Source organism: Poromitra crassiceps (genome assembly GCF_964638095.1).
Source record: "Poromitra crassiceps genome assembly, chromosome: 1".
NCBI lineage: Eukaryota > Metazoa > Chordata > Actinopteri > Beryciformes > Melamphaidae > Poromitra > Poromitra crassiceps.
The window spans coordinates 99,200,096-99,219,379 of record NC_139623.1 but is presented as its reverse complement, the minus strand read 5'-3'; the positions used below and the strand labels follow the sequence as shown (position 1 = coordinate 99,219,379).

The 19,284-nt window shown below is 42.2% G+C and overlaps 1 protein-coding gene across 1 annotated transcript in view; it reads left to right on the top strand.

Annotated features, from left to right (window-relative positions):
• Positions 1-19,284, top strand: part of pear1 (platelet endothelial aggregation receptor 1) — an 81,140-nt gene that overhangs the window by 23,012 nt on the left and 38,844 nt on the right. The window contains exons 2-5 of the mRNA XM_083644691.1: positions 13,505-13,615; positions 14,474-14,575; positions 15,406-15,506; positions 17,622-17,714. Coding sequence (XP_083500817.1) covers positions 13,509-13,615; positions 14,474-14,575; positions 15,406-15,506; positions 17,622-17,714 — 403 coding nt within the window. The 5' untranslated portion in view covers positions 13,505-13,508. The remainder of the gene's footprint in view (positions 1-13,504; positions 13,616-14,473; positions 14,576-15,405; positions 15,507-17,621; positions 17,715-19,284) is intronic.

The following is a 19,284-nucleotide window of genomic DNA, read 5'->3' as shown; positions in this document are numbered from 1 at the left end:
TAACCATATGCGAACATGTCATGAAAAAAAGGGGGAAGGTCTCTTTTTAAGGAACTATGAACAAATAATCCAATCTGGAGATGGTTCACTTGATAAACACTGAGGTGAGTGTGTGTGTGTGCGTGTGCGTGTGTGCGTGTGTGCGCGTGTGTGCGAGTTGAATGCGTGTTCTTGCATCACATTTTGGGTGTGGCAGCTAATTGTTTCTCCAAGTCCTGCCTTTCCCCAGTGTGTTGAGGGTCTCTGCCTTTCTCTCTCTCGCTCTCTCTCTCTCGCACACACACACACACACACACGCATGCGCGCACGCACGCGCACACACAGACACACACACAGACACACACACACACACACACACACACACACACACACACACACACACACACACACACACACCACTCCCACCCACCCAACATGCTACATGTGGCATGGCGGCAACTGGGGAGTGTGTGTGCCAGCCTTGCTGTGGTCGAGGAGCCCAACCCCTCCTGTAAGCCACGACGAGAACCCAGATGCAAAGGATTATGCGTTTTATATCCCGTTTACAGTAACTCCGGTTTAATGCGGGGGTGGGATGGGGAGAGGGGGAAAGCGGGGAGGGGAGAGGGGAGAGGGGACCATGGTTGCGGTCGGTGTGTCACATCGGAGAGGGTTCTGGGTAATTCATTCCAACTGGCAGTTTCTGGCAGTTTTCTGCCCTGGAGCAGTTTTATAGATTTGTTTTTCTAAGAGCTTGAACTGTAAATTTGCGACACAAACCTTAGCTTAATGACGACTACATTCTCCTCGGAGGCTTTTTTGATATGAGTAACGATCACAATCAGAGGCTGATCATTTAACTCCACTCCAGGCAGCGCTACACACCGCAGCTCTGAGGCTAACTCTGAAATGTAATGGTGTACAGTAAAGCTTTCATCATGTACAGTACCACCACCTTGTTGCCAGAGAAGAACATTTGAATAGATTTGTCCCTTGGTCTTCCTCTTTTGTCTGCTGTCTGCTGGGGTTTGGATCATTTGCAGTGTAGTGTAGGTTCCCATTCCTTTTCATGTCAAGGACCTCTAAATAGATATGCATCAAACCACACACTCATTTGTGGTAAGATTCTGTCCCAGCGCGCCCAATTTGAGGAGATTTTCCAGTACAGAATTGCCTGTAGGTGGGCACAACAGGGGGAGTTCATCTGAAATAAGAATATTCACTTTCTGTTCGCTTATGGGGATAATGAAATTATAATAAAATCGAACTATTCCTTATTGCCCACTTTGGGAACCACTGGTCCATTATAGCACCATGCTTGATGTTGATTGTTTTCCATTACAGTTACTACTTTATCAAAATTACCCAAACTCAATAATGGATTCTTCTGATTACTTTGTTAGTCTCATGTTACTTTGCCATATTTGAGGTATAAGGGTACCGATAAGAACATGTGAAAATTATGAAATTCAAGACATTTATTTCAGGTCTGGATATAAACAACAATTTCTTCTGTGTCACAGACGTAGAACAGCTGCTACTATTTAGTTTCTGGCATCCTCACAGCTATAGTCTATGTCCTCACAGCTATTAACCTATCTGTAATCAGAAGTATTCCCTGATGTAATCCTCACAGCTATCCACCTTATTTTTGAATTCCCCACTGTAAAAATAATTATGGATACAAGGTCCGGTTTAACTAGCCTGGGTAAACCCAGCCTCCACGTGACCTGCTCTCAGACCTGCTCTCAGTCAGTGACTGAAAGCAGGGTAAGCCTGAGAGCAGGTCACGTGGGGGATGGGTTTACCCAGGCTACGGTTTAACGTGACTTATTGTTGCAGCTTGCCATTTCCTCTTTCTCTTTGGCTGCAGACCCGAATTATAAACCGGAAACCGGAGTACGTTATAAAAGTTATAAATATAGTCACGTTATAAACAACTAACCAACGCTGGGGGTCCGTATGGACACAGTGTTACTCGAAATGGTTAAAAGTTAAATCAATTTGATCATTCAGTGGCGTTTTACTGCCATGTAAAGTAACTAACGCTAGCCGCTAGCATTAGCCACAGTAGCCGACTACCCATAATGCATTACGTTATCCCAGCACCCGAACGACATTTAGGGGCACTTTACACGAGGAGAGGGGAATTATTTTATCGTTTGTGCCTCCCGTTAAGACGGCGACGGCAAATTCGCGCTTAGGAAACGACACATTTTGAAACCACCCTCTAGAGTGGAATTGTTGGTGACGCTTCCCGCTGAGCGCTCCATGTAATCGGTTAGAAACGATAGTCTTCCCAGAAACTCTGACGTGCCTGCACACGCAACACACGCTTGGCAACATTGCTACACTGCGGCCGACTTCAGTTACATGTTCATAGCGTTACTGCTGCTGCGAGGAGCCGATGGCTGTACCCGGTCGGCATTTAACGTTAGGCAAGCACATCGACAGTGTTTTCTCACTGCAGCCTACACAGTAGACAGTGTCAGCACAGCCAGCGCTCCCGATCCTCGCTGCTCGTTAAAGATTTCCAAATAGGCTTATTCTGATAAACTGGTCACATCTATGTAACGTTCTCACCCGAAGAATATTACAACTTTAAAACAGTTTGTTTTTTTTAGCTTGAAAACAGCTTTTTGGCAAGTCTAAAAATTACTACGGTAGCCGTAATCTACTTCCGTGTCTAAAACCCAGAAAGAAGATTACGAAATGACGTCATGCAGAAGCGTCCGTGGAGTGACGAGCAACGCCCCGTTGACCATCACAATGCCACCTAGCGACCTGGCATGTACATTACGGCGTTTTAAAAATTCAACAGCGCTCATGTAAACGGGGAGAAGGTGTGAAGGAAAAGGTGTGAAGGAAACGCTATTGTGTCGTTTCTTCCAGAGACTGTCCTCGTGTAAAGGGCCCCTTAATGCATAAAATAAAGCTGAAAACGAAAACCAGATTTCTAAATAGGCGTTATTTAATAAACTGAGCACACAAGAGTAATCTAAATAGTTACTTTGACAGTCTACATTTTTTCTAAAATTATAAAAGTGACATATTAACCCTTACGGCTGTAGAGCAGAATGGCTCTGCTGTAAAACCCTCATAGACGTTTTTTTTTGTCAAGTTAAAACTGTCTATTACACCGGAAGAAGCACCCATAGGCATCATGGCAGCTAGAAATAAGGTGGATAGCCTATCTGTAATCAGAAGTATTCCCTGATGTAATCCTCACAGCTATAACCTGTCTGTAATCAGAATCACAATCAGCTGTATTGGCCAAGTATGTACACATACAAGGAATTGGGCTCCGGTTTGCTTTGCTCTCAAAGTACACACATACAGGAAAGAAAGAAAGAAACAAACAAACAAACAAACAAACAAACAAACAAACAAACAAACAAAAGGTATGCACAAGTCAAAAACAAAACAGACAAGGCAAAAAGGGTACATTTAGATATTAGCCAAATTTACACTAGCTACTATATACAATACGTGTGGTGCAGTGTCTATTTGAAATACATGAAGGAATGTACAGTAAATGTGTGTAAATGTACAATAAACGTGTGAATATGCCACATAGGATTGTAAACAAAGGCTTATAATATATCTTTACAGATATTGCACAATTATGCCGTTCAACATGAAAAAAGTAGACATTACAGAGGTTTAAATACATATGTTTCAGATATTGCACAGTTATATGCCGTTCAATGTGAACGAGGCTTTGAGTCAGGTATTGCACAGTTATTTCCCAGAAAAACTTACATCAAATAGTGAGTGTGTGCACAGTAATTTATCAAGTTGTCATGTTTTGTTTACGTCAAACATTAAACGTGCTGGTGATTTGGTGCTGACATTAGCATTACGTTTTACCAGGATCGCATGAAACCAAACATGAGCTGCAGCTTTGATACAGGTGTGCCAAACAAAGCTGAAACCAAACATGAGCTGCAGCCGTTTGATACAGCTGTGCCAAACAAAGATGAAACCAAACATGAGCTGCAGCTTTGATACAGGTGTGCCAAACAAAGATGAAACCAAACATGAGCTGCAGCTTTGATACAGCTGTGTGTCAAACAAAGATGAAACCAAACATGAGTTGCAGCTTTGATACAGGTGTGTCAAACAAAGATGAAACCAAACATGAGTTGCAGCTTTGATACAGGTGTGTCAAACAAAGATGAAACCAAACATGAGCTGCAGCTTTGATACAGGTGTGTCAAACAAAGATGAAACCAAACATGAGCTGCAGCTTTGATACAGGTGTGTCAAACAAAGATGAAACCAAACATGAGTTGCAGCTTTGATACAGGTGTGTCAAACAAAGCTGAAACCAAACATGAGTTGCAGCTTTGATACAGGTGTGTCAAACAAAGATGAAACCAAACATGAGCTGCAGCTTTGATACAGGTGTGTCAAACAAAGATGAAACCAAACATGAGTTGCAGCTTTTGATACAGCTGTGCCAAACAAAGCTGAAACCAAACATGAGCTGCAGCTTTGATACAGGTGTGCCAAACAAAGCTGAAACCAAACATGAGCTGCAGCTTTGATACAGGTGTGTCAAACAAAGATGAAACCAAACATGAGTTGCAGCTTTGATACAGGTGTGTCAAACAAAGATGAAACCAAACATGAGCTGCAGCTTTGATACAGGTGTGTCAAACAAAGATGAAACCAAACATGAGTTGCAGCTTTTGATACAGCTGTGCCAAACAAAGCTGAAACCAAACATGAGCTGCAGCTTTGATACAGGTGTGCCAAACAAAGCTGAAACCAAACATGAGCTGCAGCTTTGATACAGGTGTGCCAAACAAAGCTGAAACCAAACATGAGCTGCAGCTTTGATACAGCTGTGCCAAACAAAGCTGAAACCAAACATGAGCTGCAGCTTTGATACAGGTGTGCCAAACAAAGCTGAAACCAAACATGAGCTGCAGCTTTGATACAGGTGTGCCAAACAAAGCTGAAACCAAACATGAGTTGCAGCTTTGATACAGGTGTGCCAAACAAAGCTGAAACCAAACATGAGTTGCAGCTTTGATACAGGTGTGCCAAACAAAGCTGAAACCAAACATGAGCTGCAGCTTTGATACAGGTGTGCCAAACAAAGCTGAAACCAAACATGAGCTGCAGCTTTGATACAGGTGTGCCAAACAAAGCTGAAACCAAACATGAGCTGCAGCTTTGATACAGCTGTGCCAAACAAAGCTGAAACCAAACATGAGCTGCAGCTTTGATACAGGTGTGCCAAACAAAGCTGAAACCAAACATGAGCTGCAGCTTTGATACAGCTGTGCCAAACAAAGCTGAAACCAAACATGAGCTGCAGCTTTGATACAGCTGTGCCAAACAAAGCTGAAACCAAACATGAGCTGCAGCTTTGATACAGCTGTGCCAAACAAAGCTGAAACCAAACATGAGCTGCAGCTTTGATACAGCTGTGCCAAACAAAGCTGCGTTGCACCTGCAGGATCCTGTGCTTGTGTCATAGATCTCTAGAGCTTCTCTAATGCACAAAGTCTGCAATTAAATGTATTTAACTGTATTATGTTTCTCTAGTGGCCTTCAGTAACCAGGTTGGAGTTTTAAAATATTGCAAAGAATAAAGGCTGGTAAAGTTGTTAGGTGTGCTATTGATCCTGGATGAATACGCTCGATTCTGCAAGGCCAAGAGAAAGAAGCGGCTTTGAGAAATATAGACTGGGAAATGGAGACGTCGATTTCTGTACCCTCTTTGTCTGCCTTTGACATCAGAGCACCTCGACATGAAAACTCAGTTGTATTTGGCATCTCTCTCTCTCTCTCTCTCTCTCTGTCTCTCTCTCTCTCTCTCTCTCTCTCTCTCTCTCTCTCTGTGTCTCTGTCTCTCCAGCGCACAGCCAATATGTTATTCCGTCTATTTTATTTTCCTTTCCCCCACGACTTCCCTTCCCTTCCAGAGAATGACTAATATTTTCTACCTCAATAAGCATTGCAACTCCACAGAAACAGAGTCAGAAAAATAGAATGGAAAAGCAGGAGAGAGAGAGAGAGAGAGAGAGAGAGAGAGAGAGAGAGAGAGAGAGAGAGAGAGAGAGAGAGAGAGAGAGAGAGAGAGAGAGAGAGAGAGAGGGGGAGAGAGAGAGAGAGGGGGAGAGAGAGAGAGGGGGAGAGTGGGGATCTGGGAGGTAAATGGGAGGGAAACAGGGCAGTTTAATCAATGCCATGTGCTTTGTGTAGAATTTCACGAGAAGGGAAAAATAGAAGTCCGTTATGCAATTTAACCAATCCTTACTCAAGCCAAGAAGAGTACGAATGTTCAATAAATGTGGATTATTTGGCTTTTATTCGACTTTTAGTGGCTGAACAGATAAACATTCAATTCAGTTAGTGCTCAGTAACTGGTCAGCTCTGTCGCAACTCTTTGATCACTGTTTCTAGTTAAAGGGCCACGTTGCCCATTTTCAACCAGCTTTGTATCATTACAAAATATATCATACTACTACTATTATGCAAATGAACAATGTTGAACTTCCCTCCATCTTGCCTGGACCGATTTGGAGCAGTTTTGCCATGGTGTCACTATTACTATCACTATTATTATTGCTCTCTCTACCTTCGGTCACAGAACTTCCTGGACCAAATGACATCATTATGACATCATTTGGACCAGGAAGTTCTGCAAGTGAATGGGGAGCTCTTGGTCCAGGCAAGATGGAGGTAAGTTAAACATTGTTCATTTGCATATACTACTGATTTAATTTGTAATGATACAAAGCTGGTTGAAAATAGTAAAGTGGGCCTTTAATGCTCTTGCAGAATTTGAACCTTGCATTTAAGCCATATTACCTGGCACTAGTGTCCTCTAGAGAGAGATTGGCATCAGGACCAAAATGCGAGACTCATTAGCCAATGAAAAGCCAGGAATGGGTCTCGCACTACTTTTGCATGCTAAAATAAAGCTGATAATGTACAATTTGATTCAAGAAAAAAAGAACGTTCAAAGTACAACACAAACTGTCCATTTTGCTGCCACTCGACAGTGCTGCTTAATCCAAAACCTTACTTCCTGGAACTCTTGAGAGTAAAAAACTGGTCCATTGGAGTGAATGGAGATGTCTGAACTCTTCTATACATGGCTCTGCCTGGCACATAATCAAAGGCTTGAAATTGTATGCAAACTGGGAATCGTGACTTGTTTACAATTATTAAATCCTTTCATGTTGTCATTTCATGTGTTTCTACTGTCATAGCTAGCTAGCCTAATTGAAAGAGAGTTTAAAATCTTGAAAATCTTGAAAGAGAGAGCTGCTCAAATTGTGCTGTCACTTCATGTGTGTGATGATCTTGAACTGACCCGACTGCTTAAGTCATAGAAACAGCCAGTGCAGTGGAATTGCTCATCTGTCAAGAAAAAGGCTCTCGTGCATGAAATCAAGTCAAAAATATTCTTTTAGTTGTCAGCGGTTATGTGTCCTGTAGGGACCATGATTGAAACTAAATATTGTAATAACATGGGTACGAGTGTGTAGCGAGATTAACATAAAACCAGTGCATCTGTTTTCATTCGGTCTTGTTTTCACCGAAGCTCCGGTGGTTCTGGAAAGAGTGTTGCAGAGACCTTTTAAACAGCTCACGGCATTCCTCAGTTGGTATGATCCATGTACGCGTGGGCCGCTGGTTTGAGCCCAGCATTATGAGTCAAGAGGAGCCCAGCAAATTAGCAAAACGTCCTCAGATACTATAAATAGTTTCCCTCTGTACTCGTTTCAATGCATGGGACTCATTTTGTGTGTGTCAGTGTGTGTAACGTCTCAAGAACATGAAAACAAATCATCAGTCCATGAAAGAATTAGACAGTGTGTGTGTGTGTGTGTGTGTGTGTGTGTGTGTGTGTGTGTGTGTGTGTGTGTGTGTGTGTGTGTGTGTGTGTGTGTGTGTGTGTGTGTGTGTGTGTGTGTGTGTGTATGCGCGTGGGTGTGCGTGTGTGTGTGTGGTATTCTTTCAATGTTTTATTGGTTTATGAGGCCACATGAAAGATTTGCTGAGCTGGATGAGATTGTCTGTTTTTTTCATCCCAAACAAGCTGAAAGTGTGTTGGAACACCCGTAGCCATAGTGGTTTTTGCTGGACGTGGTCCAGACTTTACCTCTGTGAGCTGTGGCCCTGAACTGTGGAGGTGTGCATACGTTACTGCCAGTCGGCATGTTGTAAAGCTATCCAAACTGAGTGGAAAACCAGTTGCAATACAATATACTTTTTCTTTTGCAACATAGCCAAAGTTGTCTTAGTGAAAAAGTTCAGATTAGAATGGCAGCCTGGAAAAAGATGTCTTAAAAAAGCGCATGGGAAATATAATGATAACTTAGGGCTGGATTTAATGAAGTGGAAGGCTATTATGTGAAACAGAGGCAAGCGCAGGAATCAATAATCAGTCCACAGTTGGGGTGGAGCTCCATATAAAAGTCCTTCTCCATCTTTAGAATAGTGATTCTCAAGCTTTTTCATATCAAGGACTCATAATTTAATCCATATTAGGCCCACTGGCCCCCATTTAATGACATTTAGTCTTTTGGATTGATTTGTCTGGGTCCAGACCTCCACACAGTGGGTTTTGGCTGCTTCTCCACTTCCATTGTAACGAGTTGACAATTCAGTCTGATATCAAACTATTGTTTGATATGATTTTGTTTGATATGATTTTGTCCAGAATTCCATGACCTGTAGTATTGTAAGTAGAGAGATAACAGAGAAACTATGATCAAAATAGTCTTTCTTCTACATTCATACAATCGTGTTAACTTTTATAAATGGAATAATGGTGAAGTTTAACAATTCACCAATTTGCTGGGGACCCCCTGGAACCCCCTCAAGGACCCCTGGTGGTCCCCGGACCCCATGTTGAGAAACGGAGGACCTGCCCTCCTTTACCCCGCGCTAAGAGGGAGGGCTTGCCTCCTAGATGATCTCCCTTGCCAGACGATGATACCACCACCTGTAGCGCCAGACGTCTACCTGCCCCCCCCCCCATCTGAAGGCAACCCCAACATGTAATGCGAACTGCAGCCGAGCTCCACTTCAAAACAACTCCGTCTCTCCTCGCGCTCGTTAAAGTATGCCGGCCTTCTCCCTCTTTCTCAGCATTTAAGAATTCCCATGCGGTCTGAAGCCTTTCTCTAATGAAGCACAATTAAAATGAAAAGAAGGTAATGAAAAATATTTACCCCCAGTCCAATGAAGTGGCTGGTGGAGTTGATTGCTCCTCTTAATAAAAGCCATACGCTTGTTCCTATAAAAGTCTGTTTTTGTGGTACGGCTCTCTTTGCCGCTAGCATTCGTGCCAGCAAGTGAATGAAGTCCTGACAGTGGCTAGGAGGGTGGTGAGCAGTGTTGCGGGTAACTCATTACAAAAGTAACATATTACAGTAACTCAGTAATATAACTTATTACTTATAGGATTTCAGTAATATTATACCAGTTACTTTGTCAAGTAACTCAAGTTACAAATTGAGTTACATTTTTTTAAATCAAAGCACATATTTACATCATTTCCTAATCAAATTGTTTGTTTTTATGCAAATAACCATGGTAGATGACAATAACAAAGTAAAAGTAACAAGCATAACAGGATTTACAATTTTTTGTTTACACTGACTTCAAGATGGTTGAAATTATTTTTCGGGATGGTTCCGGGGCGGCGATGCCATTCTGCTACTGCTGTTATTACAGTGAAAGTAATGCAAAAGTAGTGTAATAAGTAACAAGTTACTCTACACAGACAGTAATATTGTAAAGTAACTTATCACTTTCAAATTAAAGTAACTAGTAATATGTAGTATATTACATTTGGAAAGTAACTTGCCCAACACTGGTGGTGAGAGGGAGTCAGTATATCAAAAGCAGCGGGTCGGTTCATGGACACTGATTTGTTGCAGACCTCAGGCCAAAGCTCTGGCAGTGAGAACTAGACACTTTTCACATACTCTAGATCTGTTAAATGAACTTGCGATTGATTTGGTTGATGTGGAGATGGTCAGTCTTTGCAAACCCATCAAATATGCTGTTTTCTGGAGTGCATTCTTCTCCAAAGCACCTCAGACTACACAAACATTTTATATACTGTAGTGTGCGTATTCAGACATGGGAATTGAACCCTTAACCCTGGCAGTTTTAGAGGCATGTGTCTCCACGGGGAAAACAAGTGAGTGAAATGAGCACAATGTCTTTTCTCCACGTACAAAACCTGAGAGGAATTTGTTTCCTCACCACAAAAACACGACTAGAAATACACTGTAGTTTGACATCGCAATAGTGCAGAGGAACCAAACTGCTGCCAGCGACTCCTTCCAAGAAGAAGTATTCTACTGAAAAAGTTTTGTACTGTTAGAGAAGCGTTGAAGTTAGTTTTATACCTAAGATTTCGGAAGCAATTAACATGTATTAAGTGTTTTTATTGCCAATGATGCAATGAATGAATGCCCTGTAACGTAGCCTAACTTTAAAAAACGAGACCATCCACGTCTCTCTCTGTCCAGCTGTTCCTATACTGTGCTGATTTCTGTGCACCCCAGCCTGTAAACCAGAGAAGAAGAACATCCGGCTGCAACACTAGCTAACGTTAGCTTAGAAATGGAGTCTGCTAACATCAACAAACGACCCACCACAACACAGTCACACAGTCAGAGTAGGTGTGCCAGGCTGAGTGCAGTTCACAGGGCCTTTACACATTAGCTAACCTCTTCACATGACCAACACGTGTCTCCAATATGTTCTATTGTCACATATGTGTGTGGTAGAAACAACACATACAGTACAGTAGGCTCATCTTGTTTTCGCTGTTGGTGTACCTTTGAGATCATGTGTGCAAAACTCTCATGTGGCACATGAATGTGACATGTGTGGTCATCATGAGATGCTTCTGCATGACCCAAGACAAAACGCTTAATCTGCAGTGTCATTGTCCCAACATATCTGAAACCTGCAGTGTCATTGTCCCAACATATCTGAAACCTGCAGTGTCATTGTCCCAACATATCTGAAACCTGCAGTGTGATTGTCCCAACATACTGTATCTGAATTAATTTGCAGTGTCATTGTCCCAACATATCTGAAACCTGCAGTGTCATTGTCCCAACATATCTGAATTCCCCCAAGGCTGTGTAGAGACGACATGAGAAGCTGTGGCACAGTAATTCTGTCAGAGGGGGATTTGTTAAGAAAACAGACGGGAACGGGCTCGACCGATCCTGTGTCAACACAACTCGCCCCCTTTTCTCCAAATGTCGTCGTATTCCCACGATGGGGCCCATGGCCTTTTTCAGAGGGATCGGGCCACTGGGCTGCTGAACTCGTGTCCATCTCCATGGGACATTTTAAGGGGGGAAAGGGAACAGAAATGTGCCTCCCTGTTGCTCCCTGAGAGCCTAAACGGGTCCCCGTGCCGAGGCGCTCTCTTGGTGCTCTGATCAGATCCAGATGTTGCTGGAGCGTGGAAGGGGACAGCAGAGGAGTGTGGAGGCTTCACTTCAGACCTGATTGATAGTGGCCAGGATGAAGTTAGGAGTCACATTGCCTCACTCTCCGTCTCAGTCTCTTGCTCTCTCTCTCTCTCGCTCTCTCTCTCTCTCTCTCTCTCTCTCTCCCTCTCTACCCCATCTATCCCTCTTACTGTCTGCTTGTCTTCCCTGCTGGTGTTTTATGTACCGTGCTGAGACAGTGTGGAGCACTGTGGAGAGCAGACAGGGTTAACGGTTTAAGTTTGGCTCCTCGCCTCACCTCACCTCCACTGAGTGTTTAATGAACTCTTTTACAGGGGCAAAATCTTTACCGCAATTTATACCTAGCGAGGATATCATTACAGCCAGCAGAAAATAAAAGTTTTGAATGGATCAAATGGATAAATGGATAAATAAGGTTCCAATTACAGCTAATAAGAAAGAATAACCATTAATGCATATAAATCCAACGCTGAGTTAGTGGCACTTTGGCTTAGATTTTGAAGTTGTGTGTGTGCATGCAACATTTTCCAATGCACTACAGCCTCATAGGCTACAGCAGTGGTTCTCAACCTGTGGTACGGGTACCATTATTGGTGGTACGCATGGTTCCCTCCCTCTCATACAGTACTTTCATATGGTGGTCATTTCCGTGGTGGTACTTGGTGTAAAAAGGTTGACTGGGCTACAGTGTATTTTGTTTTATTTCAAGACTGCTCAAATTCGTATTAAAGCAATTTAGGCATTTAGCAGACACTCTTATCCAGGACCATTTACAATTAGGGCAACAGTCAAATTAATGAACATTCTTCAAGCAAATTAGTCAACTCATCAGCAAAGAAAAAACAAACAGTTTACCAACCAAACTCTCCAACAACTAAAACACAAGCAGTTTACCAACCAAATTTATGTTAGAAAGTGTCTATCTACCCCAGTTTCCAAGTGGATTACATTTGGGTGCTGGCCTTTACTTTACTTTGCCTGTTTAACTCATTGAGTGCCAGCCACTTTTGGAGAACGGACGCTCCCAGGGCCAGAGTTTCAGAGCGTTTTCAGTGATTTCTCGAGGCCCACAGAATATTGTGTGATATTACTATGTAAACACCGAACACGCACAAAGAACGATGAGACTCTCTTCTATCATCTGCAAAAAAAAGTTTATTGATCCCATTTTCCGTTCTTTAGTTATGAGCCGGAGAAGATAGGCTGTTTTGAGCAAAAAGACACTTTTCAAATTAGAAGCTGAGTTATTCCGCCTTTTGTGAAATGCAGCATTTCAAGCACATTCACTGAGTCTGAAGATAATATTTTCTGATGTAGTGACGTGGTGTAGTTGTGTGGTGCCTGCGTGCCCCACCCCCCTCCCCCCCCTCAGCTGCAAACTCCTCCCCACACTAACACACAGCCTAACACACACCCAGTCTATTTTCGGAGCGCTCCGTTTTTTTGCGCCGGCTCCCAGCGCGACACGGAAATGCCAAACCGGACTGCAGGGAAAGGTTTGGCCCTTCGGCGTCGGGTGCTGCCTTTCTGGCGGCTAATCGTGTGAAGAAACTATGCAGACATACAGACAGAGGCAGAGGGGCTCAGTTGTGTGCGCGGATTGACTGCTGTTCGCAGCCAACATCAGCTGCAGTCAGAGCCATCTATATGGCTCTGGCTGCAGCATGAGCGGTTTCTCTTTGATCACGGGGGTTTTTCCTGCTGTTTTTCGGACCTTTCTGTAATCTGGAGAGCACTGTCGCCACCTAATGGGTCGGTAAAATAGGTTATACACATTCAACATGCCCCAAAATTTTACAGGAGATATATTAGGCTTTGATCCACGTCCCACCGTCAAAAAACGCAATTGACGAACATACTCGTCCTTGGCACTCTACGTTACTAAACCAATTGACGAACATACTCGTCCTTGGCACTCAATGAGTTAATTTGTTTTTGTTTTTGTTTTTGTTTTTGTTTTTGTTTTTGTTTTTGTTTTTGTTTTTGTTTTTGTTTTTGTTTTTGTTGTTTTTATCCTAGTAGAAATGCCTGTTCCTTTCCTTCCTCAGGACCATGCCGACTCTGCAGAACTCTGCTGGCCTGCTGGTTCTTAGCGTCCTGATTGGTCTGTCCTGCTGTCTGAACCCAAGAGACGCCAACGTCTGCAGCCTATGGGAGAGGTGAGAGCAGTCAAATAAATGTCTCACTTGTTGGATGACAACCACACATCTGCAAACAAGAGAAGAAAAAAAGTGTCAAAAAGAAAGGTTTCTTGGACATGAAGAAAGAATAAGCATTTTCTCATACAGTAATGTTAGACGACCATATTTGTGGAAAGCACCCAGTGGGGTTTTAACAGGTTTAAGGGCCGATGGGTCAAGAAACTTTCAACACATGAATGATATACTCATACTGTATGTTCACTACTTTGAGGCAGCAAAGTGGCTAGTTCAGTCCAAAATTCAACAGCCACTTTTGCTATTTTACCAGCCAAATTGCTTCTGAGGATAGAAATGGACTGGTTGTTTACTGGACAAAGTGCAAAAAACATTAACGTATAGCTGTAAGCTGTCACATCACTAATCCTGAATCCTAGAATAACAAAGTGAAAAGACATGGCTTTTGCTGCCAGACACTGCAGCACCATTTCTGATTAGCTGTGTGTTTTTATCTGATCTATTTTAAGTTTTTGTTTTATTTTGAAGGCCAAGAAAGAATTCCTAACAGATGACATTTAAAAATCAGAGGACATGATCAAATATTCAGTTAAAAAAAGCAATACCAAGCCACTGTAATAATGATCAATAATTTGACTGATACATTTAGAAAACTATTATAATTTAAAGGCAAAGGATGATATTAAGGTATTGTGTTTTTCACTCATGTTTATCATTTCCACACCACTTCTCAATGTAGCTTGCCTTTGTTAAGTGTCTTCTGTTAAAAAGCTAAACACATTAGTGTTTTGCTTCAAGTAAAGCAAGAATTTGCCATTCCTTCTGACTGGATATATTTGTGTACATTGTTCTGCTCTTCAGCTTCACAACTTCGGTGAAGGAGTCCTACTCCCATCCCTATGACCAGGTGATGGAGGAGCCATGCTCTGATCCTCGGACCTCCTACCGATGCAGTCGCCACAGGTAGCCACAATCTGATGACTCACTTCCTTTTGGGCAGCCTTCCTCTTCCTGCCACTGGAGGGTCAAAGTGTCGGCAAAGACGATGACATTTCAAGCAAGACACCCCAACTTCAACTCACTTCTGGTCATTCATGTCACGTGGGTTTTGCCCATGGTTTTCCACGGACACGCCCACTTGGGAGTCTTTCAGCAGGTCATGTCTATTGGAGTCAATGGGAGAAGTGAACGTGATCTCAGATTATGACAGATTATTTTGCCCCAATAGTCATCAAACTAAATATTCTACCCATTTTCCGAAGCCACATATCTTCTGAACATTCTGACACTAAAATGGCATTTTTCAAACAGACAGATCAGGAGAAAATTAAAATAGTTCAAGACCTGTCTCTATCTCAGCAACACACTCTTGCGAGATTTGGCAACAGGAACTCACGTTGGCAGGGAGCGATTAGCTAAAGCTACATGTGAAGTTCGTTGATATAGTAGCTAAATCTGTGGTTGGAAAAATGATTTTTTTAATCTAATATCTTAGTTACAACTATATTGAGCTAACAAGGGGCAGCTTTGTGTTTATATAGTATGTGTGGTTTGTGTGGAGTTTGGGAACTCACAATCTCTAGTTCAAGTTAGCTTGATACAGTAGGTCAGCACTTACCCTGCGTCACCAGGCACAGTCCTCCTCTCACAACACTTCAGGGGAGAGGTGTCCACGTGACCATTTAGGAGACTTGCTAGTACCATTTGTTAAAATTGGTGGGAGCCTGCGGTGACGCATCTCTATAATGGACCGTCTCTGGTGTCGGTTTGATTGTATGTATTCTTTCTTTTAGGATCACCTACAAGACGGCCTACAGGCAGGCAGTGAAGACCGACTACCGCAGGAGATACCAGTGCTGCCCGGGCTATTACGAGAGCCGAGAGAAGTGTGTCCGTAAGTCAAGTCTCTGACTGTGGAAACTTCTGGGGCTAGTTAGTACTTTGTCTTTATTGAGATGGACAGTAGGAAAGCTGAGGGGGGAAACAGTGAAGAGAAGTTTTGGCAGGATTCACTCCTTGGCCAGCAGGGATCCACCATCACCAGAACAAGCTTCAAACCATCTCCGTCCACACACTCACCTGTTTTCATTTCAGTCTGTCATCTGTCATGGAAACTTCTAGTGTCATGGAAACTTCTTCTCTGAACTTAAAAGGTTAGGCAAACTCACAACTCCAAGGTTAGGGGTTTGATTCCCAGTAGAGCTTCCCATGCTGAAAATGTTTATACTGGCTGGCATTTTGGTCGATGAAAATATCTACCAAACAATATATCCCTGTTGTCATGTGAAAAACTTAAAACTCCAATTTTGGTGACTTTTGTATTTTCACTTAAATAAAGGATTGCTTCTATGGATTGAGAACATCTACCATCTTTGGGTTTATAAAACCCTTACAAACCTAGTTGGATAAACTCAAAAATGCCTGGTGGTAAAGCTCCAAGTAAGCCTGCATTTATTTGCTTCTGAGAAGCTAACACACTGAGAAGTTTTCACACAACAATATGATTATTCCCCTTTTTGTTATTTTTGACCCATCTAGTGTTCTCTAACCATATGACATTGAGAGCCATGCATAGCCAAACATTGCAGCTGCTGATTCCTTGGATTAGCACTAGACTCATGACTGTTTTGAACATTTTAATTGGAATATCTCAGCTTTCAAAATGTCCCCTGTGACTTTTCCTGGACTGACTTTCTACACAAAAAGGAAATAGTAGATATGTTTACATTTTGTTTAAGGACTTGTTAGCCTTTTCTTTAGACTTGCAAAGTCCACTTGCCTTTCTGCTGTCAATGTATGTGTTGTGTAGCTGGGGATCGTCTGCAAACAAGAGAAGTTGCAGCTCTTTATCAGTTTTTATAAAATGTATTTTTATGTATTTTCAAAATACGTATTTGTATTTCAAATACATTTTTCAGAGCAGTATTTTGTATATGTATTGTGATACTTTTTTTGAGCAAGTATTTGTAATTTGTATCAAAATACTTTATGATGTATTTTCACCCATCTCTGGCTACAGTTACATCAACACTCCACACCAACCAGAGAGGAGAAATTAATCAGTGAAATCAGCTGCTGCAGTGTTTGGTTGGAAAGAAAACCTGGATACTTATCTGGTGAATCTGAACTGAAGAAGTCTGTGGCAGAATTACAATCCTTCAGCCAAAAATGCATGTCTGAATGATCCTGATCAATATAGGAGCCTTTATCAAGCTGATGAGCACAGACTGGCTCTGAGAGGAAGCACTTTGACACGTGTCTGACATTGGTGTCATGTCTGAAATGACGTGGATGAGCCCAGCTGTCTGCCAGCTTCACTGTTCATATAATTCAACAGTGTGCTGTTGATCAGGCACATGGGCTTTCATAATAATAGTAATAAACTTTATTTCTAAATTGCTTTTTCTTACACAAAGTACAAAGTGCTCACAATGACAAAAGAATACAAACAAACATACAAATACAAACTGTATATAGACAAAAGACAAGAAGCAGTAAACATCGATCAATTACATCCAAGTAATTTGAAAGGAAAACAACAACAATAAATGAATACATAATCATCAAAAACACATAAAACAAATTAGAGTACTGCAGGGATGACGTCTTTTTGTAGACCAACCCAGAAGTCAGTGCACTTCCGGTTCGTCTCAAAGTGAATGCGATTTGTGCATGGGGATTTCAGTTAAATGACTGAAATAACTTCTGTGGTTAACAAAAGTTTATGAAATGGCAAATTTTGTGTTCAGCCAGATAATCTTCACAAATGAGGACCACTTTTGTAATTTTTTAAGCGCTTTCTGAAAATTGCGATTTTTAGAAATCACATTTACGCTTCAAACATCTTAAATGACACCTGTAACTAGTGCCTCTGGGATCCTCAGCCCCTATCTACACTGTACATTGTGTCACCTTGTTGTAGGCGACATTATCCCATGCATATTGAATATTTACAGATGTTGGCCAGTCTCCGAAAGAAAGTGTGTTTCAATGTGTTTCTCATCCACAGCTCGCTGCACCAAAGAGTGTGTCCACGGCCGCTGCGTGGCTCCTGACCGTTGCCAGTGTGAGGGAGGCTGGAGAGGAGACGACTGCTCCAGTGGTAGCTAACATCTGTTGTCTCTCTTTTGCTTTCTCTGGTTTACTTTCTCTCTCTCTTTCCTTCTTCTCATTCGTTCTGATCCTCTCTTTATCCATTTTGATCTTTCCCTCCTGTTCATCTTGTTCTCTTTTGTCAAATAATGCGTGGATAATAGACAAACAATTGACCTTTCCCAAGTCCCGCCCCTTTTTGCTCTGTGCTCCAATAACAGTTGGGCAAGCTTGGTACTATGGGAGGACTGTTCAAACCATGCCCTCTTTGAACTCTAACTAGTCCTTAATACTTTAAGCTAGAAACTCCAAACTTTAAACGGGTCACCACTTATAGTACTTTATTACTCTCGTTCAGCTTTTTGATAACTTTTGTACTTTTTGAGAAATCACAGTTTACGTTTTATGCTTTTTTCAACCTTTATAATGGCAGCCTATGAAGCCAGCCTAGAGTGCATGATGTCACTCTAGCTGACTGACGAGGGTGACAAGAAGAAAAGGGGCGGGAGTATTTAAAGGTCAATTCTAAGGTTTCTGCACATATCAACAACAACATTATGCATTGTAGCATATTAAAGCAATTCAGTACATTCAATATAATCAAGTCAATGTATAACATCAAAATAAGACATTGGGAGTGCATTTCCTACAAGACAAAACATACAAAATCATTCTCAATATTTACATATTACTTTTCTCCCAAAAACACCTTGAGATTTTCTTTTTCAATCACTAAATGAAATGTTGGGGTGTCTTGTCTTTCACTCTCATTTTCTCTTTTTGCCTCTCCACACACGCACGCGCACATACACGCACGCGCACGCACACGCACACACACACACACACACACACACACACACACACACACACACACACACACACACACACACACACACACACACACACAAACTTCACAACAGGAAATGACACATGGCCATTAGTGAAGTGGCTGATCTTCTCATACAGCACGCCACAGCACAGGAGGCCTTTCCAGTGGAAACAGCCAGGCAGCGTTACAGAACGCACAGCCATGCGTACGGCAACCATTTTAGGGCATCCTCCTCCCTCAGAGTATTGGCTATCATTCCTCAGTCTAAGCGTTGTCAGTTCTTGTGTCTCATAGTAAACCGCATCGGGTGTGCTCTGAAACGCCTTCAGTCCTCACACGAAAACGCTGTCATTCTTCCTGCAATACTGTTTCACTCCTCACGTGCCAGTCATCGCACAATACGGCATCACTCGTCAGTCCTCGTTACAAACTTCATCAGTTATCATAGCTCACACAAAACCTCTGTCAATCATCAGTGCTCGTTCCTCAGTTATCATAGCTCACACAAAACCTCTGTCAGTCATCAGTCCTCATTCCTCAGTTATCATAGCTCACACAAAACCTCTGTCAGTCATCAGTCCTCGTTCCTCAGTTATCATAGCTCATACAAAACCTCTGTCAGTCATCAGTCCTCGTTCCTCAGTTATCATAGCTCATACAAAACCTCTGTCAGTCATCAGTCCTCGTTCCTCAGTTATCATAGCTCATACAAAACCTCTGTCAGCCTTTACAATCTAAAGGCTTGTACTTG